Source organism: Petaurus breviceps, unplaced genomic scaffold (assembly GCF_028583685.1).
Source record: "Petaurus breviceps papuanus isolate PSGF00001 unplaced genomic scaffold, PetGlider_PUasm1.0 129, whole genome shotgun sequence".
Lineage (NCBI taxonomy): Eukaryota > Metazoa > Chordata > Mammalia > Diprotodontia > Petauridae > Petaurus > Petaurus breviceps.
The window spans coordinates 464600-484970 of NW_027185665.1; the positions used below are offsets into that span (position 1 = coordinate 464600).

Genomic DNA, 20371 nt, shown 5'->3' on the forward strand with positions numbered 1-20371 from the left:
AACCATGCTAACAGTGCTAGGCAAAATTGTGAGGTTAGTAAAGGGAACCTTCGGTCTCTATTTGCATTTCATTTTATTAAGAAGTCTGCTTCTTACCAGTTATGTGAACTTGGACAAGCCACTTCACTACTCTCTTAGTCTTAGCCTCATCTACTGAATGAGTTGGATGGTATCTCTAAGGTTCCTTTTAACTCCAAGGAATCTTCATTCTCTCTTTTCTATCAAAACTGTGCCTTAAGGAAAGGATGTGATCAACCCATTTACACTCATTGATAATGCCTTTTGGACATATGTGGATTTGACTTTACCAGGACATATTCTAGTTGTATTTATACTTTGCTGTAGAGGATTCCCTATTTGACTCAAGCCAAGAAAATGCTGTTCTAATTGGACATTTTTACACATAAAGCTAGGTGGGGAAGCTATTTTCTGGACACAAAGGTTTTCCAGTACCCCTGAGATGACAATTTGTATTAAGCAGAAACTCTATTAATGTGTAAGTTTGACTTTGCTGTTAGATTCCTCTTCCTGGACTTCCCCAACTTGTCTGACCACATCCTTTCAAAAAGCTCATGGGGAACATGGGAAAATTTTATTTTCTCAGCTATTTTTTTGCTCCTTTAGCCTTATGGCACCTCAAACTTCATAGTCATAGGTCCTAGGATTTTTAAAGCTGGAAGAGTGGTTTGGAAATTGTGTGTTCTAAGTCTCTCATTCCCATGTGGGACCATGGCCCTTGATAGTCAGCAAGAGCAGGGGTTATTGAAATTCTCCTGGTGATGAGACTTGGTAAGAGCTCTGAACTTTGGCCTGAATGAGCTGAATCACAGGCATTTGTAGATTTTTGTACTTCCTTCAAGAGAGATTACATGGGCCAGATTTTTAGGTCATGGGAGAGATTCCAACATTTTCTTAAGTTCTTTAAAAGTCAACAGGAAGACAAATTTAGGCCTCCACAGACTTTTTTTTTTGCTTTTTAGCAAATTTGCAAATTGCCCCCAATCCTGCTTGCTTCTTAGCAATTTGCCTTTTAGCAAATATTCACTAAATCACCATTTCCTCAGTCTGTTCTAGGTTAAGAATGACTAAAATCCAAGTCCTAGGTCACATCCCCAGTGATACTGAGTGAGAGATATAGATCCCTCAAGCTGCAATGGGGATTCAGGCATGATTTCTTGATGACAAGGAAAAGGACTGAGGTAGTGTGATAGAGTGGATAGAGTGCTAGACTTGGAATCAGGGAGATATAGGTTCAAATCCCATTGTAGACTCTTACTAGCTGTGCATTTGGACAAGTCATTCAACCTCTCTGAGACTTTGCTTTTTCATCTGTAAAATGAGGGAGCTAGGGGTGATGGTGATATTCCCACCCTAAATCTGTGAGTCATAGAACCTTTGGCATGAGAACATTCTACAACTAAAAATATCAGGAGGCAAGGAGATCTGAATTAATCAACTTGAGGGCCAGATGCAAGGTTTCTAGAAAGCAAGATATTTGAATGGTCGGCTTGTGCTTTAAAAATTCAGACAATTGTTGGTATTAAGTTAATAAAAAAAAGATTTAGTGGCCCCATTCCATGAATATCATGAAATCTATATTAAGATTATAGGAAATTAGTTATATGTTGCCAATTCAGTTCCTGTGTTCAACCAACTTTCCACTCATCTTAACCCTTCCTCAGACCCCAAGTAGAAAGAAGAGCCATTAGGGTCTTCTGATGGTTCTTGTGGCATGGAAGTGTCCCTGGGTTCTTGTGCCATGATGGTTGAGTAAAAACTAGCAGGCCTTGTAATGGACGGTGAGAGCAAACAGGACAGCTAGGCCAGTTATAATTTGATAGGAGTGTTTATTAACCGGCCGGGACTGCCTCTCAGACTGAAAGACAGTCCCGAGCTTTCTGTTAGACATAATTTTATAGACAATGTGATTGATAGTAACAGAGTATCATCATTCAAGTAAAACTTTCTCAGTATTATTCTATTAAGACAAATCAAGACAAATCATTCCCAGTATTATTTCTGTTCAAGCAAGACATTCTCAGTATTATTCTATTAAGACAAATTATTAATGTTATTTCTACTGAAGCAAAGTGAAGCCATAGTCCCTTAACAAAGCTTTGAATACAAACATAAACAGACCTGAATCCGTGGGAACCTGTGGTATATTTTAGCAACACAGGTGAAACATTTCTTTACTAGTGGAGCCTATTAGGTGGTTTCCAAGGGACCCCAGTAGGGGTCCCCTGTAGCAGGTTTAAGGGGGCTCTAGTGTATAATTTCTGGTGGGCATTTCAGCCTTACCAGCCTGTTTAGGCTTCAAACACATGCCCAGAAATGGAGTATCTATTGTTTAAGGACCAACCTAGCTAAATGAAGAGAGCCTTATCACCACAGAGAACGTTTCTGAATGATACCATTTTTGGACCACTGTAAGTCATGAAACTATTTAACTACTAAAGGAAAAGCAAGCGGGATTGGGGTAGGGGGCAAAGATTGTGGGATATGTTGAGTTTCAGGTACTGGTAGGATGTTCAGGTAAAATTATCCTGCAGGTATTTGGAGATATAATTCTGGAGGTTTGGATTACAAATGAAGATTTAGGAACCTTCCTCCTTTTCTCACTTCTTTCTTCTAAGTATCATTTATTAAGAACTGCTAGTATCCTTCCCCTCCAAAAAAATTAACCTTTTAACTATTTTGTATATGTGTGTGTATTTTATATATATTATCTCTCCCAATAGAATATAATCTCCTGAAAGGGAGAGCCTATTTAATTTTTGTTTTTGTATCTTCATTATCTAACAGTGCCTGGCACATTGTTGATGCATAATATATTTTTTATTTGATTGAGGTAATGAGGCTTGAACTAGGGTGGGGAGCTTGTTAGTGGACAGAATTAGAAAATGGGAGTCCTGTTGTGTGGGTAGAACCTGAAAAAGGCCTACCAGTTCATTGAACTTGAGGGGTGAGAAAAAATGAATAGAAGAGGATGTCTCTGAGGTTGCAAACCTGGGTACTTGGAAGGATGGTGGTACCTTCAGCAGACATGTGCAGAAAGGAGTACCCCGGGGTGGCCAGCTGGCGCAGTGAGTAAGAAGAGTGCCAGCCCCGGCATCAGGAGATCTGGGATCAGTTCCGGCCTCAAATACTTGGCACCCACACAAAAAATAACTGGCCATGTAACCTTGAGCAAGTTACTTAATCCCAATTGCTTAAAAAAAAGAAAGGAGTGCCCCTGTCTAGACAGTCATGGACCCTTGAAGGATTGAAATGTGAAAGAGAAAAGGGCATCCAAAGTTTAATCTTAATATACTTAACTGTTCCATGCAAGTAATTATAGAGAGCATTGAGATATAGAGGGCTTTTAAATCTCCATCTGTAGTCCTGACCTTTAGGCTCACATCTCAGCCTGCCTCTGGAATATCTCTCCCTGAGGTGTGTGGGGTGTTGAGGGAGGACTAATACCTCTGGTATGAGGGCTGCTCACCTACCTTCGTGGGGTCTCCTATCACCCAATTCTCACCTGCATCTCCAAGAAGCTGTAGTGTATGCAACAGCCACACCCTGGTATACTGCCTAGGCATATGGGCTATTACAGGTTGAGGATGGCCAATAGGTTTTAAACCCATCAATGAGCTAGGGAGGTGTCTGTCCCAAGCATGTGAAGATTTCTTCTGGAGGAACAGGTGAATAAGAACAATTCCAGTGGCCATGAAGGTGACTGAAGCAGGAGCTATGGAGCCCTTAGAGCTTGGTAAGATATTGCTTCTTGGGCCATTGACAATCATCCTGGCTTTTGTCCTGCCACTCTTGATGACTGGAAGAAGGAATGAGGCTGATGATTTGTGCAACTCTGCCTCACTTAAATCCAATTCATGCACAAGTCAAGACATCACTCATTCATGATGTCATTGGTTTTCTTCGAAAACAAAGGACTACCGACATTAACAGCAATAAAAACCACCTGGGCTAATTCCTCTCGGTCACCTGTGGCCAAAGAGGGCCACAGTGAAGCAGAGAATTGAACTGACTTAATCACAGTAGAATCTGCCCTGCGTGATTTCTGTTCCCTTATCAAGTCTGAACCAGGAAGTTCTTGTTTGCAGGTCGCAATCTTTATCCCATACTGCTCAGTGCTAGACATAGTTCTTATCAAGCTCTATAATCATTCCTTAATGCAGCAGCTTTTAGCACCCTCATGAGAGATATGAAATTCTATTATGCTTGATATGTACCCAGAAACCTGGCTATTAAATTCAACTTCTCCTACCTTTAGGTGACATAGTGGATGGAATCCTGGACAAGTTACTTGGCCTCTCTGTGTTTCATTTTCCATATCTATAAAATGGGATTGATAACAGCACTTACCTCACAGGATTGTGAGGATCAAATGAGATGTATATAAATATGTAAAACAAGTATTTTTGTGGTTGTCGTTACTGTTATTCTGCATAAGATGCTATATGATTTTGAGGATGAGTTACATTACCTTTTGTAACCTTGGTTTGCTCTTCTGTAAAATGGGGCTAATAACAATTGGCCTCCCTTACCTTGTTGTGAAGATTCATTGTGATTATACTAAAAGCAAAGGTGGTATTTTTCCTTTTTAAATATCTTACTCCTTCAACTCCTTTTGCATTCATTGCATGTATCTGACAATTAACTATATATATATATATATATGATGTAGATGTAGATGTGTATATATGTAGATATGTGAAATATGTAGATAGATATATACATGTCTCTCTCTATACACAAATATATATGTATATATAAACATATCTGTATATATAAATATACTGTCCTACTTTATTACAACACTTAACCAGGGACTCTGTTTTTTGTCCCAAAGTGTTCTTAGGAACCACAAAATGCATCATTGTAAAATGAATCACGATTTCCTGTAATAACAAATACTCTGATGTGGGGGGTTCCTTCCTTACCGAGGGCTTGGCATCAAATCAATCATAGATAAGAGCAACAGAATTTAATAAAAGCAGAGATACAACTATAAACCTCTACAATCATTAACAAAATGTAATTATCTTCCTACTCCTATGAAATGGGAATAATGCTCTGTACACATTGATTTGGCCATAAACTCTAAAGTACAACACCCACACATCTCCTCTGGGTCATCAGTTTGACCCCCAAACAAACTACTGAACATTTAATTAAGAATCATCCAGCTTAAGAGCTGCAAAGGACTACACAAATTATCTAGTACATCCTTAAGACCCAGGGAGGGCAAATGGTCCCACATGGAGGAAATGTCAGAGTTAAAATAAGTACCCATATCTCCTGACTCAGTATTTAGCTCAGTATTTAGCCCTGTACTGTTGATTCTCTGGCTTTTAGGCCTTCCTGTGTTGCATCTGGGGAAGTCTGATTTATAGTGCATTCCCCACCCTGCCCTGACTCTGTAGTGCCTCACCCTGCCTTAGCAGTCTGGCTCAACTCTACTGTCTCACTGGCTTGATAACCTCACTGATCTGTAGTTTCACTAGACTTTTAAGAACTTTAAAAGTTTTTTTATATGTGTAAAACATTTTCGATAGCTAAGGTTTCTTTGAAAAGCTGTTTAGAGGAGTTTGAATTGACCTCCTTTTTCTTTTGTAAAGTTCCCAGGAACAAGCAAGGATTTCAAAATAATTCCATTGACCTTTTGGCAAGACTTTTCAAAAAATATCCTTCAGTTCTTTCTTTTAGGTGGAATGCTTGTACACAAGCAAACTATTTGTTAGTAGTAAACAAAGATGAGTGAATCTTTATTGAATACTTATTGAGGGCAGAGGACCATTCTAAGCTCTCTTTAGAAGGTCAAACTTTAGCATATATTCCAGTAAGGATCCAGAATATGAATATGATTACTACACTGCAAAATAAAATATGAAAAGCACGTAAGGCAGGTCCAAAAAGAGTACCCCATAGGCATGAAAGATGGGGTGGGGGGATCAAGGAAGGATGCCTAGAGAAGATGACATTTGAGTTTGGCATCAAGCAGTTGGTGAAAGTTTAGTATTTGTACTGCTGAGACAGGGCAGAGTTGGTTAGGCTAGGTTGGAGAAGATATCCTAGTTGTAGGGAAGTAGCTTGATCACAGGCACATGAGAGGAACAGTAAAGGGAACTGATGGAGATGATGAATAGTTTGGTTACAGAATATATGTCGAGGGGAGTTGTATGAAATAAACCTGGAAAGTGGATGATTCCAGATTATGAATACCAGAAAAAGACATTTAAACTTTACTCAATATGGATAATAATAATAATAATAATAAAAATGATGATGTCAATGATACTATATATATGTGTGTGTATGATATACACATACATACACGCACATACCCATAAATATACTTTAAAGTTTGTAAAGCACTTTAGATGTTATCCCATTAACTTTTCACAAAAATCTATGAGGTAGATGCTGTTGTTAGCTTCATTTCCAGATGACTAAATTGAGGATGGGAATAGTCAAGTAACTTACCTAGGATCACATGGCTAGAAAATATCCAAGGCAGAATTCACACTCAGGGCCAGTGCTATATTCACTATGCCACCTAGCAACAGCAGAACACCACAGGAAGGTTGTGAGCAGAGGAAAGACATGAATAGACCTATGCATAAGGATGATGTGAGATGATTATATGAAGAATAGATTAGAGCAGTAGCAAAAAGGGACTGAAAAATTCGGTTGGAGGCTGATACAGTGGTTGAGCCTGGTTGGTGGCAATGAAATAGTTGTAGTATAGGTAGTTATTTCACAAATGGTGAAGGGATAAATGCAAGAAATATAGAGAATAAGCAAAGAATGAAAGATAATACCAAGGTCTTAAAATGTGAAACTAGTGATGGTGCCAGTATGGATAATCAGTTTGGTTTTAGATATGTTGAGTTTGAGGGACCAGCAGGATGTGCAGCTAGATATTGGAATTGTGGGACTGGAAGCTGAAGTAGAAGTCAGGCCTACAGATATCGGTTTGGGAGTCATTTGCTTAGAAGTGATAGTCAAGGCCATGAGAGTGAATGAGATTGCCAAGGGAAAGGATATAAAGAGAATTTAGAGGACAACAATAGAATCTTGGAGAGCATCCACTTTATGGTATAGAAAAAGAGGAGTGAGTGCTGTAGGAAGAGTTGGAAGCATCAGAGGAACAGAAGACCTAAGTGAGTAGGATGGTCCAGAAGCCAAAAGATGAAAGAGTACCCTGGAGGAAGCAGTGTTTTACAATCAGATGATGTAAGTAATAAAGTGTTCCTTAATATGGACCTCCCATAATGCCACTGGGTTGTCAGTGAAATATTATTGATGCCTCGGAGAGCTGAATGGAGTAGTAAGGGTAGATGCTGATTTGCAAGGACTTGAAGAGACAGTGCATAGTGAGAAAGTGATGGCTTCCATTGTAGACAACTGTTTCAAGATGATCAGTATAATAATATATAATGTAATTGATTGTCCTTGATCTTAAGTAATTTTCACATATATTAAGTCAACATATGACTGTAGGAGATATTACTTAATAGATGAAGATGCTTAGACTTAATGATAGTTACCTAACTACTCCTTAAAAGAATCAGTATTAGAACCCAGGTCTTCTGATTCCTAATGTGAATAAAGGTAGCAGGTGTCAATGAAGCAGCAATGAGGGAATAGATGAAGCTCCATCATTCCAAGGGGCCAAGATAAGGCTTACATCTATAATACTTTGTATATCATGCTGCTTTATTTAGTAATTATTTTATATTTGTGTGTATAGTGCCACTGTATAGTGCAATGGATAAAGAGTTGGACCTGGAGTCAGGAAGTCCTGAGTTCAAACCCTGTCTCAGATATTTTTTAGCCATGTGACTCTGGACAAGTCACTTACTCTCAGCCTCAGTGTCTTCATCTTTCAGATGGGGATAATATAGCACTAGCTTCACAGATTCCTTGCAGGGGTCAGGTAAGACTGTGTAAAGTCCTTGGCAAACTTTAAAACACTATCGAAATGCTGTCATCATTATTAATTTCCTCAATGAAAATGTATATTTTTTGAGGTGGGGACTTTATCTTGCATTTCTTTTGTATACTACAGTGTTAAATAAAATGTCAGGCATGCCAATAGACATTCGATAAATATTTGTTGATTGATGGCGTTCTTGTCTCTAACTTTTATTTTCTGGCTTTGTTTTTCTGCTTAAACTCTTCCCTACTATTCTGTCTTCCAGTGAAATAATTCTGCTTTTAATTGATTGCATTAATATGTTTATATTTTCTATACATGTTCTTAAGCTTCCAAGTTTTATCTTTTCTTCTCATAAGATTTCTTGGCTGGATGTAGTTACTTTATTTCTTCTTGTGATTTTTGGTTATCAAATTTCTTTTTAATTCCCTCAGTGTTCATGTATATTATTCATTTTAGTAATTTTTGAGAAATATCTCAAGTTTAATAGTTATTACTTCTGCTGATGTCCTGTCATTATTTTTTTTCTTTTAATCTTTATTTTCCATTGCATTACATCTCTCTTCTTTGATTTACTCATTGTTTTGGTGATTTTAAAATTTTTCTTTGAAGATCTTTCATAGCTTTGTTTATTTCTAATGTTTTTATCCTTTTTTATAAAGAATAAAAGGAGGTGTCTCCGATACAATCCCCTTGTTCTAACACTGCAGAAATGTTAAGACTATAACTTGTATAAGCTTGGTCTCTGAGTTTTGTTCTGTTTTAAGGATTTCATTTGCAGTGGAGGTTTGGATTACATCAAGTCTACATGTTTACTTTGCTAAATTGTCCCACACAAAGCCCTTTGACCAGGGCTTCATTTCTCAGGAATTTCAATTTCTCAGGTGCCTGGTTGCAGGGGATAAGTCTTCATGAGGGAGAGATGGAAATCCTGGAAGGAGAAGGTCGAAGAAGAGATAATCCAAGGGGAGGTCATGTGGAGAAATTTCCAAGGGTAGAGAGATTAAGTGGAGCAGAGACATGCAATGACTTCTGAACTGGTTGATAAAGAAAATGGGATAAGACAACAGTGCTGGGAGTTTTTGATAGTTGCTGTAGGGATGGAATGATGATGATGTCCAGGAAGAATAACAGATAGGACTCCCTGCTGCCAAAAGGGATTGTTTTTTCAGGTTGAAATGGGGAGCTTTCTCCAAGAACTAGGTTAGGAAAGAGGATAATGGAAATATTTCTTTGGGGAACCATTGGTGAGAATGTTTCTAGTTTTATTTCTTTTCTGATCCAATAAAATACTTTTTATTGATTCCCTGTTGAGGCTTGCTTTGTCTTTGTACCTCTGTGATTTCTATCATACCCGATCCCTTCTCTCCCCTCACTGAGGGGACTTACTTCATGTCCTCATCATTTCTCACTTAGATTATTACAACAGCCTCCTAATTGGTTTCCCCACCTTGAGCTTCTCCTCATTCTAGTTCATCCTACACACTGCTGCCAGTGATTTTCCTTAAGTGCTGATCTGACCCTGTGACTCCCTTACTTAATAAGTTCTAATGCTTCATGTTGCCTCTAAAATATAATATAAACTCTTTGGCTTAGCTTTTAAAGCTGTATACAAACTGGCCCCAGACCATCTTTCCAGCTTCATTTGACATTATACCCCCTCCAGCCCTTTTTCTTCCAATCACACTGGATTTTTCACTGTTCACAATCTTCATATCTCTCTGCCTTGAAGTGGTCATCCCACATACTTGGAACATATATCCTCTTTATCATTCCTCTCTTAATTTACAATAACGCTCAGATATTATCTTCTTTATGAAAACTTCATGATCTTCCAATTGCTAGGGCTTTGCCTTTAGCAGAGGCAGACACAACCTTGTATTTAATTACTTCAAGTGTATTTGTATTTATTCATTTTACATTTATACTTTGCATGTGTGTGCATAATATATATATTGGCATCCCCATTAGAACATAAACTCCTTGAGAGTAAGGATTTTTGAATTATTTGTACTTGTATCACCAGCTCTTGGATCATAGTAGGCACATATTAAATAGATAATTGTTGATTAATTAGAAAGGTGATACCAGAACATCTACACCTGAGTTACCTTAGAGCGTCCCAGTTTTACAATGGAGTTGGGGCTTAGTTGTGATTAAAACAAAGTTTCAAGTACACCACATTGAACCCAGAAATCCATGAGAACTTGAAAGTACAGCGTTCAATAGATGACATATCAATGTAAATTCCAGATTTCATTTATGTCACATTTTATGTAGATACTTTTTTTCTTCTCCCTGTCTTTTTTTCCTTCTCATTGTTTTTCTCTTTCCTCTCTTCTTCCTTCTTTTTCCTGTTTCCTCTTTTTTACTCCTTTCTTCTCTGTTTTCATTATTTATCCTTTTATTCCTTTCTTCATTTCCCTTACTCCTTACATTTTTTTTCTCCCACTTATTTCCTCTTCATTTCTCTCTTAAATTTTCTTTATGTTTCCAGAGCAAATTAAATAATATTGGTAAAGCACTTATCACCAGAGCCTGGCACATAGTAGGCACTTAATAAATACTTATTGCCTTCTTTCCCCCCTTCATTAATTATTCTTTCTTCTTTCCCACATTCCTTCTCTTCTTCACACTTAAACCTTTATTTCCTTTTCCATTTCTTATCATTCATTTCTTCTCTCCTAATTCATTTCTCCTTCTTTCTTCTCTCTTCTTTACCTCCCTTCTAATCCCTGTTATCAGTGACTCTATCTACTCCTAATCATCAATATAACTGGACAATTTGGAAATGGAATACCAGGAACATAATATCTTTTGAAAGCAATTCAAAAATTAAATAGGTTCTTTCAAACAATTAGATGGAACTACTAAAACATCTCAGCTATTCTGTTAACTATAGTTAGTTTACTTCAGAAAATAATTTGAAAAGACAAAGATATTATATGTTACCACTCTGGCCACAAGACATAAAAACAGTGCTTTATTTTTCCATGTTTAAAAGGGATTACCTTCTATCCCCTGGAGCTGGGGAGGGTAGTATGGGTGGTTGAGATGGTGGCCATCCAAACCCATGCTTTCATCTGTATAAGAAAATTCCACCCTTTCCCGCACTGCCCCGAACAGAGTTCCATACGGCGCTGTTCTCGGTTTCCGTCATAACTTTAAAGGGAAACTTTCCGATGTCCGGAGCCCTAGATGTTCTGCAGATGGAGGAGGATGTCCTCAAGTTCGTGGCTGCAGGAACCCATTTGGGTGGCACCAATCTGGACTTCCAGATGGAACAGTATATCTACAAAATAAAGAGTGACGGCATCTACATCATTAATTTGAAGAGAACTTGGGAAAAACTTCTGCTGGCAGCTCGTGCCATTGTTGCTGTTGAAAACCCAGCCGATGTTAGTGTCATCTCATCCAGGAACACTGGCCAGGGAGCTGTTCTGAAATTTGCTGCTGCCATTGGTGCCACACCTATTGCTGGACATTTCACATGGGGCACCTTCACTAACCAGGTCCGGGCAGCTTTCAGGGAGCCTCGCCTCTTGGTGGTCACTGATCCTTGGGCAGATCACCAGCCTCTGACTGAAGCATCGTATGCTAACCTCCCAACCATTGCCCTGTGCAATACAGACTCCCCACTTCACTATGTGGACATTGCCATTCCATGGAACAACAAGGGAGCTCACTCAGTGGGTCTGATGTGGTGGATGCTGGCCCATGAAATCCTGCGGATGCGTGGTACCATCTCCCGGGAACATCCCTGGGAGGTTATGCCTGATCTTTACTTCTACAGGGATCCAGAGGAGATTGAAAAGGAAGAGCAGGCTGCAGCTGAGAAGGCAGTGACAAAGGAGGAGTTTCAGGGTGAATGGACTGCATCCACCCCAGAATTCACTGCTACTCAACCAGAGTCTGAGGGAGTACAGGTGCCATCTGTGCCCATTCAGCAGTTCCCCACCGAAGATTGGAGTACTCAGCCAGCTACTGAGGACTGGTCTGTGGCTCCTACTGCTCAGGCCACTGAGTGTGTAGGAACTACCACAGAGTGGTCTTAAAACCCAGATGCTCTAATAGTGTTGGAAAAATGCTGACTGAAAAATAAACATTGGTTTCTTAACAAAAGAAAATTTCAACGTAGAAACTGTCTAGCAGGGTTGATCAACAATCTATCAATAATTTATACACTTATAAACCAAATCCCTGAGAGGCTAAATCACTTAGCCATGATCACACATCTCATAAGGATATAGAATAGATTAAATTAAATTTTCTTGATATATTTTAACTCAATAATATTTTAAATAGCTTATAAAATTGATCTTTTACTCCATCTCTGAGTGCAATTCAGCAAAGCATTTTTAGTTACTTGAATTGCTTTAATATTTCTAAGATTTGAACCAAATTGACTCTATACTTTAGCAGTTGTCACTTGCCAATTTCTAGATGATTTGGTCTGTTTATCAATGGGATGACTTCTGCATATCAACTATAATGTACATAAAACAGTGTTTGGATAAAATATTTATTGACCATCTTGGTTCTGGTACAAGAATGTCTTGGCAGGAAAGTTGGAATCCAACAAAGAAAATGACTGAATTCTGGCCCTGGAGACAAGATGAAGTAACACACTTCCCTCTTTTCCTTAGAGAACTGGCAACTGTGGGTGCCAAGCATTGAATACTCTGACAGATGTCATCATTTGGTTTTGTTAACTATTTTTCTTGGTTACAAGAGAAGATTTGGTGGATAGGGAATTTTGAGAGATAGATATGATATACAAACAAAAGATATTAATAAAACTTTAACAAAAACTAATAGTAGGAGGAGGAATTAAATGAAGATGAGAAGTAAAAGAATAAAAAGGAGGAATAAGAAGAAAAAGGAAGAAGAGGAAAATGATGATGGAGAGCAGCTGGTTCTACATTTTGACAGGAAATAGACTTTATTTTCCAAATAATCCTGAATTGCATTTTCAGGGTCATCATACATTTTCTCTACTTCTGAAGACCCTTGGTCATATATAAAACTCTGAACAGAACTGACATTTTATCATACGTTGCTAAATAAATGTAAATCCTACTTAAAATGCTAACATTTTGTCTTTCTGGGATATCTGGAAGGACTTTTTCTCTGTAGAGTCTGAACTTTGCTACAGAAAATATTTCTTATTCTCTTGATTAATTTCTAAGACCCATGTCTTTCTCTCCTCACCCTTCCCAATCAGAAAGTAGTTTTTTTATCTGATCTCATACTCCCTTATACTCACTTTATACAATTAAGATTTTGAATTTGAAAGGACCTTAGAAATTATAAAATCCAAGCTCTTCATTTTGCAGATGATGAAACTGAGACACAGATAGACAAGGTGACTAAACATCTTCTGCTGAGTTTATTTATATACATATTTCTGTCATTCTTCTAGAGAAGAAACTCTTTGAGGTCAGGGGTTATTTTTCTATCCTCTATCTTCTGTGACATTCAGCATATCACATTGTACATTATAGATGTTGAATTAATGAATAAAGAAGCTATAGCATTGGAATACTGTGTTCATTTTTGGAAGCTATTTTTTAGAATTAAGGATATCTTCCTTTTTTATATCACTTTCATTGGCAAATCTCTCATTCCCTCCTTCTCTCTCCCTCCACTTTTCCATCCCTGACCAGAAGACCCTATCTTTTAACAAAGAAAATAAGTAAAGAAAAACTCAATTCAACAAAACTAACCAACACACAAACTTAATCTGATAGTATATGCAACACTCATACATTTCTATCTATGCAAAGGAGACAAGTAAGTATATTTATCATCTCTTCTCTAGTGACAAGCTGGGTCATCTTAATTGAATAGAATTCAGATTAATTTTTGGTGGTGTGGTTTCCATTTTCTTTGTTGTAGTTACATATATATGCTATTTCTGCTTACTTTACCTTGTATCACTTCCTATGTCTTTCCCTGCTCCTCTGAATTTTCCATATTCACCATTTTAAAAATATGATGTAACATGTCATTATAATTCATATTCCACAATTTCTTTAGTAACTCCCCATTTGATTTCTAGTTCTTGTCCACAAAGAGTTCTGCTCTGAATAGTTTAGGAGTATATAGTAAATTTCTTTCTGTAATCTTCACTTGGAATATATGCTTAGTAATGGGATCTCTGGTTCAAACTGGTAACTATTTTAAAAGTGGGACATTGACAAGCTAAAATACAATGAGAGGAGGGTAATAAGGTTGATGAAATGTATGGAAATGATGCCAACTACATGTGTTAAAATATTTATAAAAATTATTTTTGTAGTAGAAGAAAACTGGAAACTAAGGTACGGTCCATAAATTAGTCAATAGCTGAATGATATTTTTGTGCTATAAGAAATGACAAAAGGGAATATTTCATTAGAACCAGGAGCTCAATAAAAACAACATTTTAAAGAAAAACAGCTTTGAAAGATTTAAGAACTCTGATCAAGTCCATGACCAACCATGATTCCAAAGGACTAATGATGAAGCATGGTTTTATCTTATTTATCTCTCAACAAAAGTGATAGACTTAAGATGTAGAATAAGACTTATTTTGTGATGCAGTCAATATGGAAGTTTGTTTTGCTTGATACCACATATTTGTTAAAAGGATTTTGTCTTTGTTTTTCTTTTTCCTAATAGGGACAAAGAAAAGAATCACAGACAAGCAAGGGAGCATTGAAAATTAAACATTCTTTTAATTTTAAATATAAAATAAATTCAGTGTATCCATAAAAGAGATTCTCCAAAAGAAAATCTTCCTGTGTTTCTTTTTCTGCATATGGAAATACCCCTTCCATTTGGCATTTGTCAGTTTGGAATAAAAAAGAAATGATGTCAGGGGGAAAATTAATTGAAGGAATTTATTTGTTAACTTGGAAAAGACAAGATTTAGAAAGTACCTAATTATGTCTTTTCTGCCACATGGAAGAGGAATAACACATGCTCCATATGTCCTTTATATGATTCAGTGAGGACGAATGGCTAGAAATTGTTAGGGGAGTTTTGCCCCGGATTCCTCGATCCTATCCCACACCCCATTTATTCTGTTTTCTCCTTTGACCCTATCTCTTTTCAAAACTGCTTGCTTCTGACTACCCTTTCCCCCAATCTCCCTTCTATCATCCCCCCTCTTATCCCCTTCCCCTCTACTTTCCTGTAGAGTAATATACCCAATTGAGTTTGTATGTTATTCCCCCCTTAAACCAAATCCAATAAGAGTAAAGTTGACTGATTCCCTTTCACTTTCCTGCTTTTCTTCTCCATTGTGATAACTTTCTCTTGCCTCTTTTATGTGAGATAATTTACCCTATTCTATTTGTCCCATTCTCCTTCTCCCAATATTGAATATAGTGAATCTTAAAAAATCTGTTGATGAGTGATGGTGGTAGATCAAGAGTCTGGAAGCAGCAATGGGGGGCAAGGAGTATTCTGACTCCTCCACTGGGATCAGTGAGTTGGGCATTTGAGAGAATGTGAAACAGTGATCAGAAATGTAGTGTTTTCTTGGAAGAGGAAGGTTTCAGTAAATTCTAGAAAAAGAAAGGAATAAGAAAGGAAGAGGTCTAAAATGAAATAAAGCTTATTAATTTTAGAATGGGAATCTCCAAAGACTCAGTAGAAGGGAGAGAGATCTAGAGGAGAACAGTGGGGGAGAGAAAGGGCAAGGTTGAGGTGGATGGGAAAAAATAAATAGATCACTGGGTTGGTGTGGGAAGTTAGTTTTCCAGGTGAAAGTTTAGTATGTGTCACTGGCATGGGGAGAGTAATAGGAGTTGGGAATATGCTAACCATTGGGGAATGAGTACAGGAAAAGTATCAGTGGAGGGGGGAGGCATTTTACCAAGTGATTAAAAAGTTCAAGGTTTCCCCCCAGGCCCAGACCCTCCAGTTTTTGACTTAGCCCTCCACTGTCCAGCCTTGTGGCAAACTGTGTTGCTGTTTCCTCTGGTCAATTCAAAGGCAAGTGAGAGCAGGGCCTGGTGGTGTTGTGTCCTGAAGGGTCTCAGGTAACATAGAGAGGAGAGACAAGGTGACGTATGTTGAGGTTTCCAAAAAGACAGTTGGTCTCCAACATACATAGTGTTTATTGGGACAGGACAGGAGTTTCTTGCTGATGTTGAAAGAGTGTTAGTGAATGATGGGTGACATGCTGAATAGAGAAGATTATAGAATATTTTAAAAGCTAGAATAGGACTATGAGATTTAGGGCTTGAAGAGAACTCCAAGGCCATCCAGTCAAATCCCCTCATTTTATTAGATGAGGAAACTAAACCTGGAGAGTGCATGTTACTTGACTGAGGTCATGGGGTAGCAGAGCTGGAAGAAAACCCCAGGTGCTCTGAAGCTAATTCAATCCTTTTTTCACTACACCATTTTGTTGGAATTTGAACTTGATCTGTTGGGCAGTGGGGAGTCAGTTCAATACAGATATCTGAGTAGGGGGATGACAGGGAATGATGATAATGGTCTTCTAGGAAGACTAAGCTCCTGTTGATGTTCAGAATGGAATAGAAAGGAGGATGGGAGGGGTGAGCTGGGCACAGAAAATACAGGCAGGCTCACTGGTTACATGACCATTGCAATCTTTCAGATGTGATATTACAAGAGCCTGGATTTTTTGCCCTCTAGTAGTAGCAGTGGCCATAAAGAAAAGGGATGAATCCAAGACAATGAAAAAGAAGGATTTGTTGTTGGTATCTTAGATAAAATGCTTGCTATCAGTTTTTGGATTTTCTCTTCACATTATCTGTTTGTAGGGATGGAAATGTAGTGAAGTCTTGATCATCCCCCTTTTTACAGATAGCCAGTCTTTGGTACAGAGATCATATGGCCTGTGCAAGGTCATGCAGCCAGTTAGTGATCCAACTTAGACTAGAAGCCAGCTTCTTTGACGTTTTGCCCAGTGTTCTTTCCACTAGATCACAATGCTGAAATTGCAAAGATTCAGACAATGTTATCTCAGTATGCTGGGCCTATTTCCAGGTCTCTGTTTGACTTATGACCCAGATGAATTAGATGTAATTCATGAATACATAAAAATTTTTATAAAAACCTATAAATTGGTCCTTTAGGGTACTATGACTACCCCACATTTAAAAAAATGTATTATTGCTGCCTCTGAATCAGAGAAAATCTCCAGTGAGGGGGAGTTCTAAGGCAACTTGTCCAGCTTTTGACATAAATTATCAGAAAGCTCTTTGTATCAAACTGATTTCATGACATTGCTCTTAGTCCTGACTCTATAGCAACACAGAACAAATCTGTTCCTTCTTCCACCTGAGAATGTTGTTTAAAATAAATCACCATATCCCTCTTTATGTCTTCACACTTCCCTCCCTCTTCATATTATTCTACCTCTCATCCTCTTTCCTATACTCTCTATTCAGTAATTTTCTCCTTAAAGCATGGTGTCCAGAACTGTTTTTTTTTAAAAGCATTTTTTGCTTATGCTAACTTTGTGACCAAATAAAACCAAAGTTCATCTCTGTCTCAGTCTCTGTCACTCTCTCTGTCTCCCCCATTCCCTCCCTCTTTCTTTGTCTTTGTTCTTCTTTTGTGCTCTCTCCCTCTCTCTCTCTCTCTCCCTCCTCCCCTCCCCATTTCTCTCTGTCTCTCTCTGTCTCTGTCTCTGTCTCTCTGTCTCCCTCTCTCCCCCTTCCCCTCCCCATTTCTCTCTTGTGAAGGCATTATCTTCCATGTTATATTTATAGGTAAGATTATGTTACTTTCATGCTGGGCCTCCATTCTGGAAAACCTTGCTTTCTTAAGTTAATTTGGGCCATTTGAAGGTAATTAGTTATGCAAAAAAATCTCCCAAACACAATACTATGATTTGAAAAAAAAATTTAAAACCTTTATTAATATTTTTTTTTACAATTTCTTCATATCTCCTATATCCCCTAACTATTGAACCATCCTTTGTAACAAAGAATAATAAAGAAAGGGTGGGGGTAGGGCAGAGCAGTTCAGTTAAACCAAACCTCAGATTTACTGTGTCTGATATATATACTCTATAGTCCATACCCATAGCTTCGCACACCTGGAACAAAGAGAAGAAGCTTGATTTCTCAATTCTTTTCTGTGGCCAGGCTTTACCCTACTTCTGTAATAAGGTCTGAAAACTCACCATCAGAGATTCGTTCCTTTGGGCCCAGGAGTCTTTTTTTAAACTTCAATAGAGACTCCTATTAGAATGGAAGTGTTCTGAGAGGGTTAACAATTCAAATCATCATACATGACCACCTTAATGAAATTTGCTTGGCTAATACCTTGGAAAAAATATGTCATAGGTTAGAATCCTGATGTCAGGCAGGAAGAAATGACTAGTTATTGGAGAATCAGAAGGACATCTACTTCTTCCCAGTTTGCCTGAGGAAATTGGGTGTATTTATACACATCTTTACAAGAATGCCAGCATAGACATGAAGCTGCTGTGTATATTGGAACCCATTCTTATGTGATCATTCATTCATCATTCTCTAGATGCATGATCTGTCTCTCCTTTGCTATTATGCTTTGTCCACTCTCCCCATTCTCTCTTTGGAATCCTAGGCCTCTCTAGTCTTTGCTAAGATAGTCAATGTTGTTTCCTTGCCCATCAAGTGTGATTCACCCACACTAGTTACTCAGAGAAGTAGGCAGCTAGAAAGTGACTCAAGAAGACCACTTATTTACTTTGTGGCTGTTCAGTACCTTTTTTCAGTCATGTCTCACTCTTTGTGACTCCATTTTTGGGTTTTCTTGGCAAAGATACTAAAGTGGTTCACCATTTCCTTCTCCAGTTGGTTTTACAGATGGAGGAATTCAGACAAATAGGGTTAAGTAACTTGCCCAGGGTCACACAGTTAGGAAGTGTCTGAGGTCAGATTTGAGCTCAGAAAGATGAGGCTTCCTGGTTCCAGGTCTGGTACTATCTACTGTACCACTGGCTGCATGTGTTATATATAATGGATTCTATACTAGCTTTTTAGTTGTGTGATAAGCATAGGGATTGGTAGGCAGAGGGAAAGCAAAGTAAGATATGAAAAAGAAGTCTCTTTGATGAGATGTCAGAGAGACAGAGCAGTGTCTTTTTCTCTCTTGCCTTGATTTCCTCATTTATCATAAAGCCTAGATCCTCATTCTTTACATACCACTTCTGTGACTGTATTTCTCCTCAGGCCTCAGTTTCATCATCTTGACAACCCAGAGATTGGATCAGGTGAACCTCAAGTTTCCCTCCAGGTCCAACATTCTGAGCTTCTTTGTGACCAGCTGATCTCTGGTGTCTGTGTTTCTATAATTCTAGGATCAAAAGAATTTTTTTAATGTGGCATAAGCTTCATAGTCCATTGAAAATAGAATGGACTCTGAAGTCAAGGGAGCTGGTTTCGAATTCTGTCTCTGATGCTCCTGAACTATATGGCTGGTAGGCAAGTCACTTTACCTCTGGGCATCAGTTCTTTCATCTGTAAAATGAGAGTATTTGACAAGGCTATTTTCTGACATTGATGGTCCTACAGTCCTGTGCTCTGCAGACTGACTTTATGGAAGGAGTGATGGACTTGGGCTCAGGAATATCTGAGATGGAATCCTGTCCTAGAAACTTAAAAACCATATAGCCTGAGACAAGTCATTTAAGTTCCCCAAGCTTCAAATCTCTTTTCTGGAAAATGGGCATAACAAGATCTCCAGTATAGAATTGTTATGAGTATCAAATGAGGGGGAAAGGAATGAGGATTTGCCAAGTGTCTACTGGGGCAGCCAGGTGGTACAGGTGATCGAGCACTGGGCCTGGAGTCAGGAAGATAGATGCATCTTCTGGGATCAAAACTGACCTCAGACACTTCCTAGCTGTGTGACTTGGGGAAAATCGCTTGACCCTGTTTGCCTCAGTTTCCTCATCTGTAAAATGAGCTGGAGAAAGAAAGGGCAAATCATTCCAGTATCTTTGCTAAGAAAACCCCAGATGGGCTCCTGAAGAGTCAGACATAACTAACTGACTTAGTAACAAGAATGTCTACTATGTGTCAGGCACAGTAATAAGTGCTTAAAAATAAAGCCAACACATATTTAATTTAATCCTTGCAGCAACTCTGGAAAGTAGGTGCTATCATAGAGAGGTAAAGTGATTTACATAGGATCAAATAGCTAGTAAGCATTTGAGGCAGGAATCAAATTAAAATGAAATAATATATGTAAAGCACTTTGTAAACTTTAAGGCATAATATAAATACCAATTATTACTCTGCCACCTACCACAAAACAATAATGCAATTGATAAAGATTATATCTAACATTTATATAATAATATCTAACATTTATATGGTACTTTAAAGTGTGCAAAGTGTTTTGCATGTTTTGTCTCATTATGATCCTCACGGCAATCCTGTGAGGTAGGTGCTGCTATCTCCACTTTACAGG

At 38.2% G+C, this 20371-nt stretch overlaps 2 protein-coding genes across 2 annotated transcripts in view; both read left to right on the forward strand.

The window, feature by feature from the left end:
* Positions 1-20371, forward strand: part of LOC138173525 (A disintegrin and metalloproteinase with thrombospondin motifs 12-like) — a 594307-nt gene that overhangs the window by 120898 nt on the left and 453038 nt on the right. The window lies entirely within an intron of this gene.
* On the forward strand, positions 10760-13597 carry LOC138173620 (small ribosomal subunit protein uS2-like). Its single transcript, XM_069103668.1, has one exon. It carries the CDS (start codon positions 11128-11130, stop codon positions 11998-12000), a length of 873 nt encoding a protein of 290 aa, XP_068959769.1. The 5' UTR covers positions 10760-11127; the 3' UTR covers positions 12001-13597.

Coding starts and splice junctions, on each gene's coding strand:
- LOC138173620 (XM_069103668.1), top strand. CDS start 11,128: ATGTCCGGAGCCCTAGATGTTCTGCAGATGGAGGAGGATGTCCTCAAG.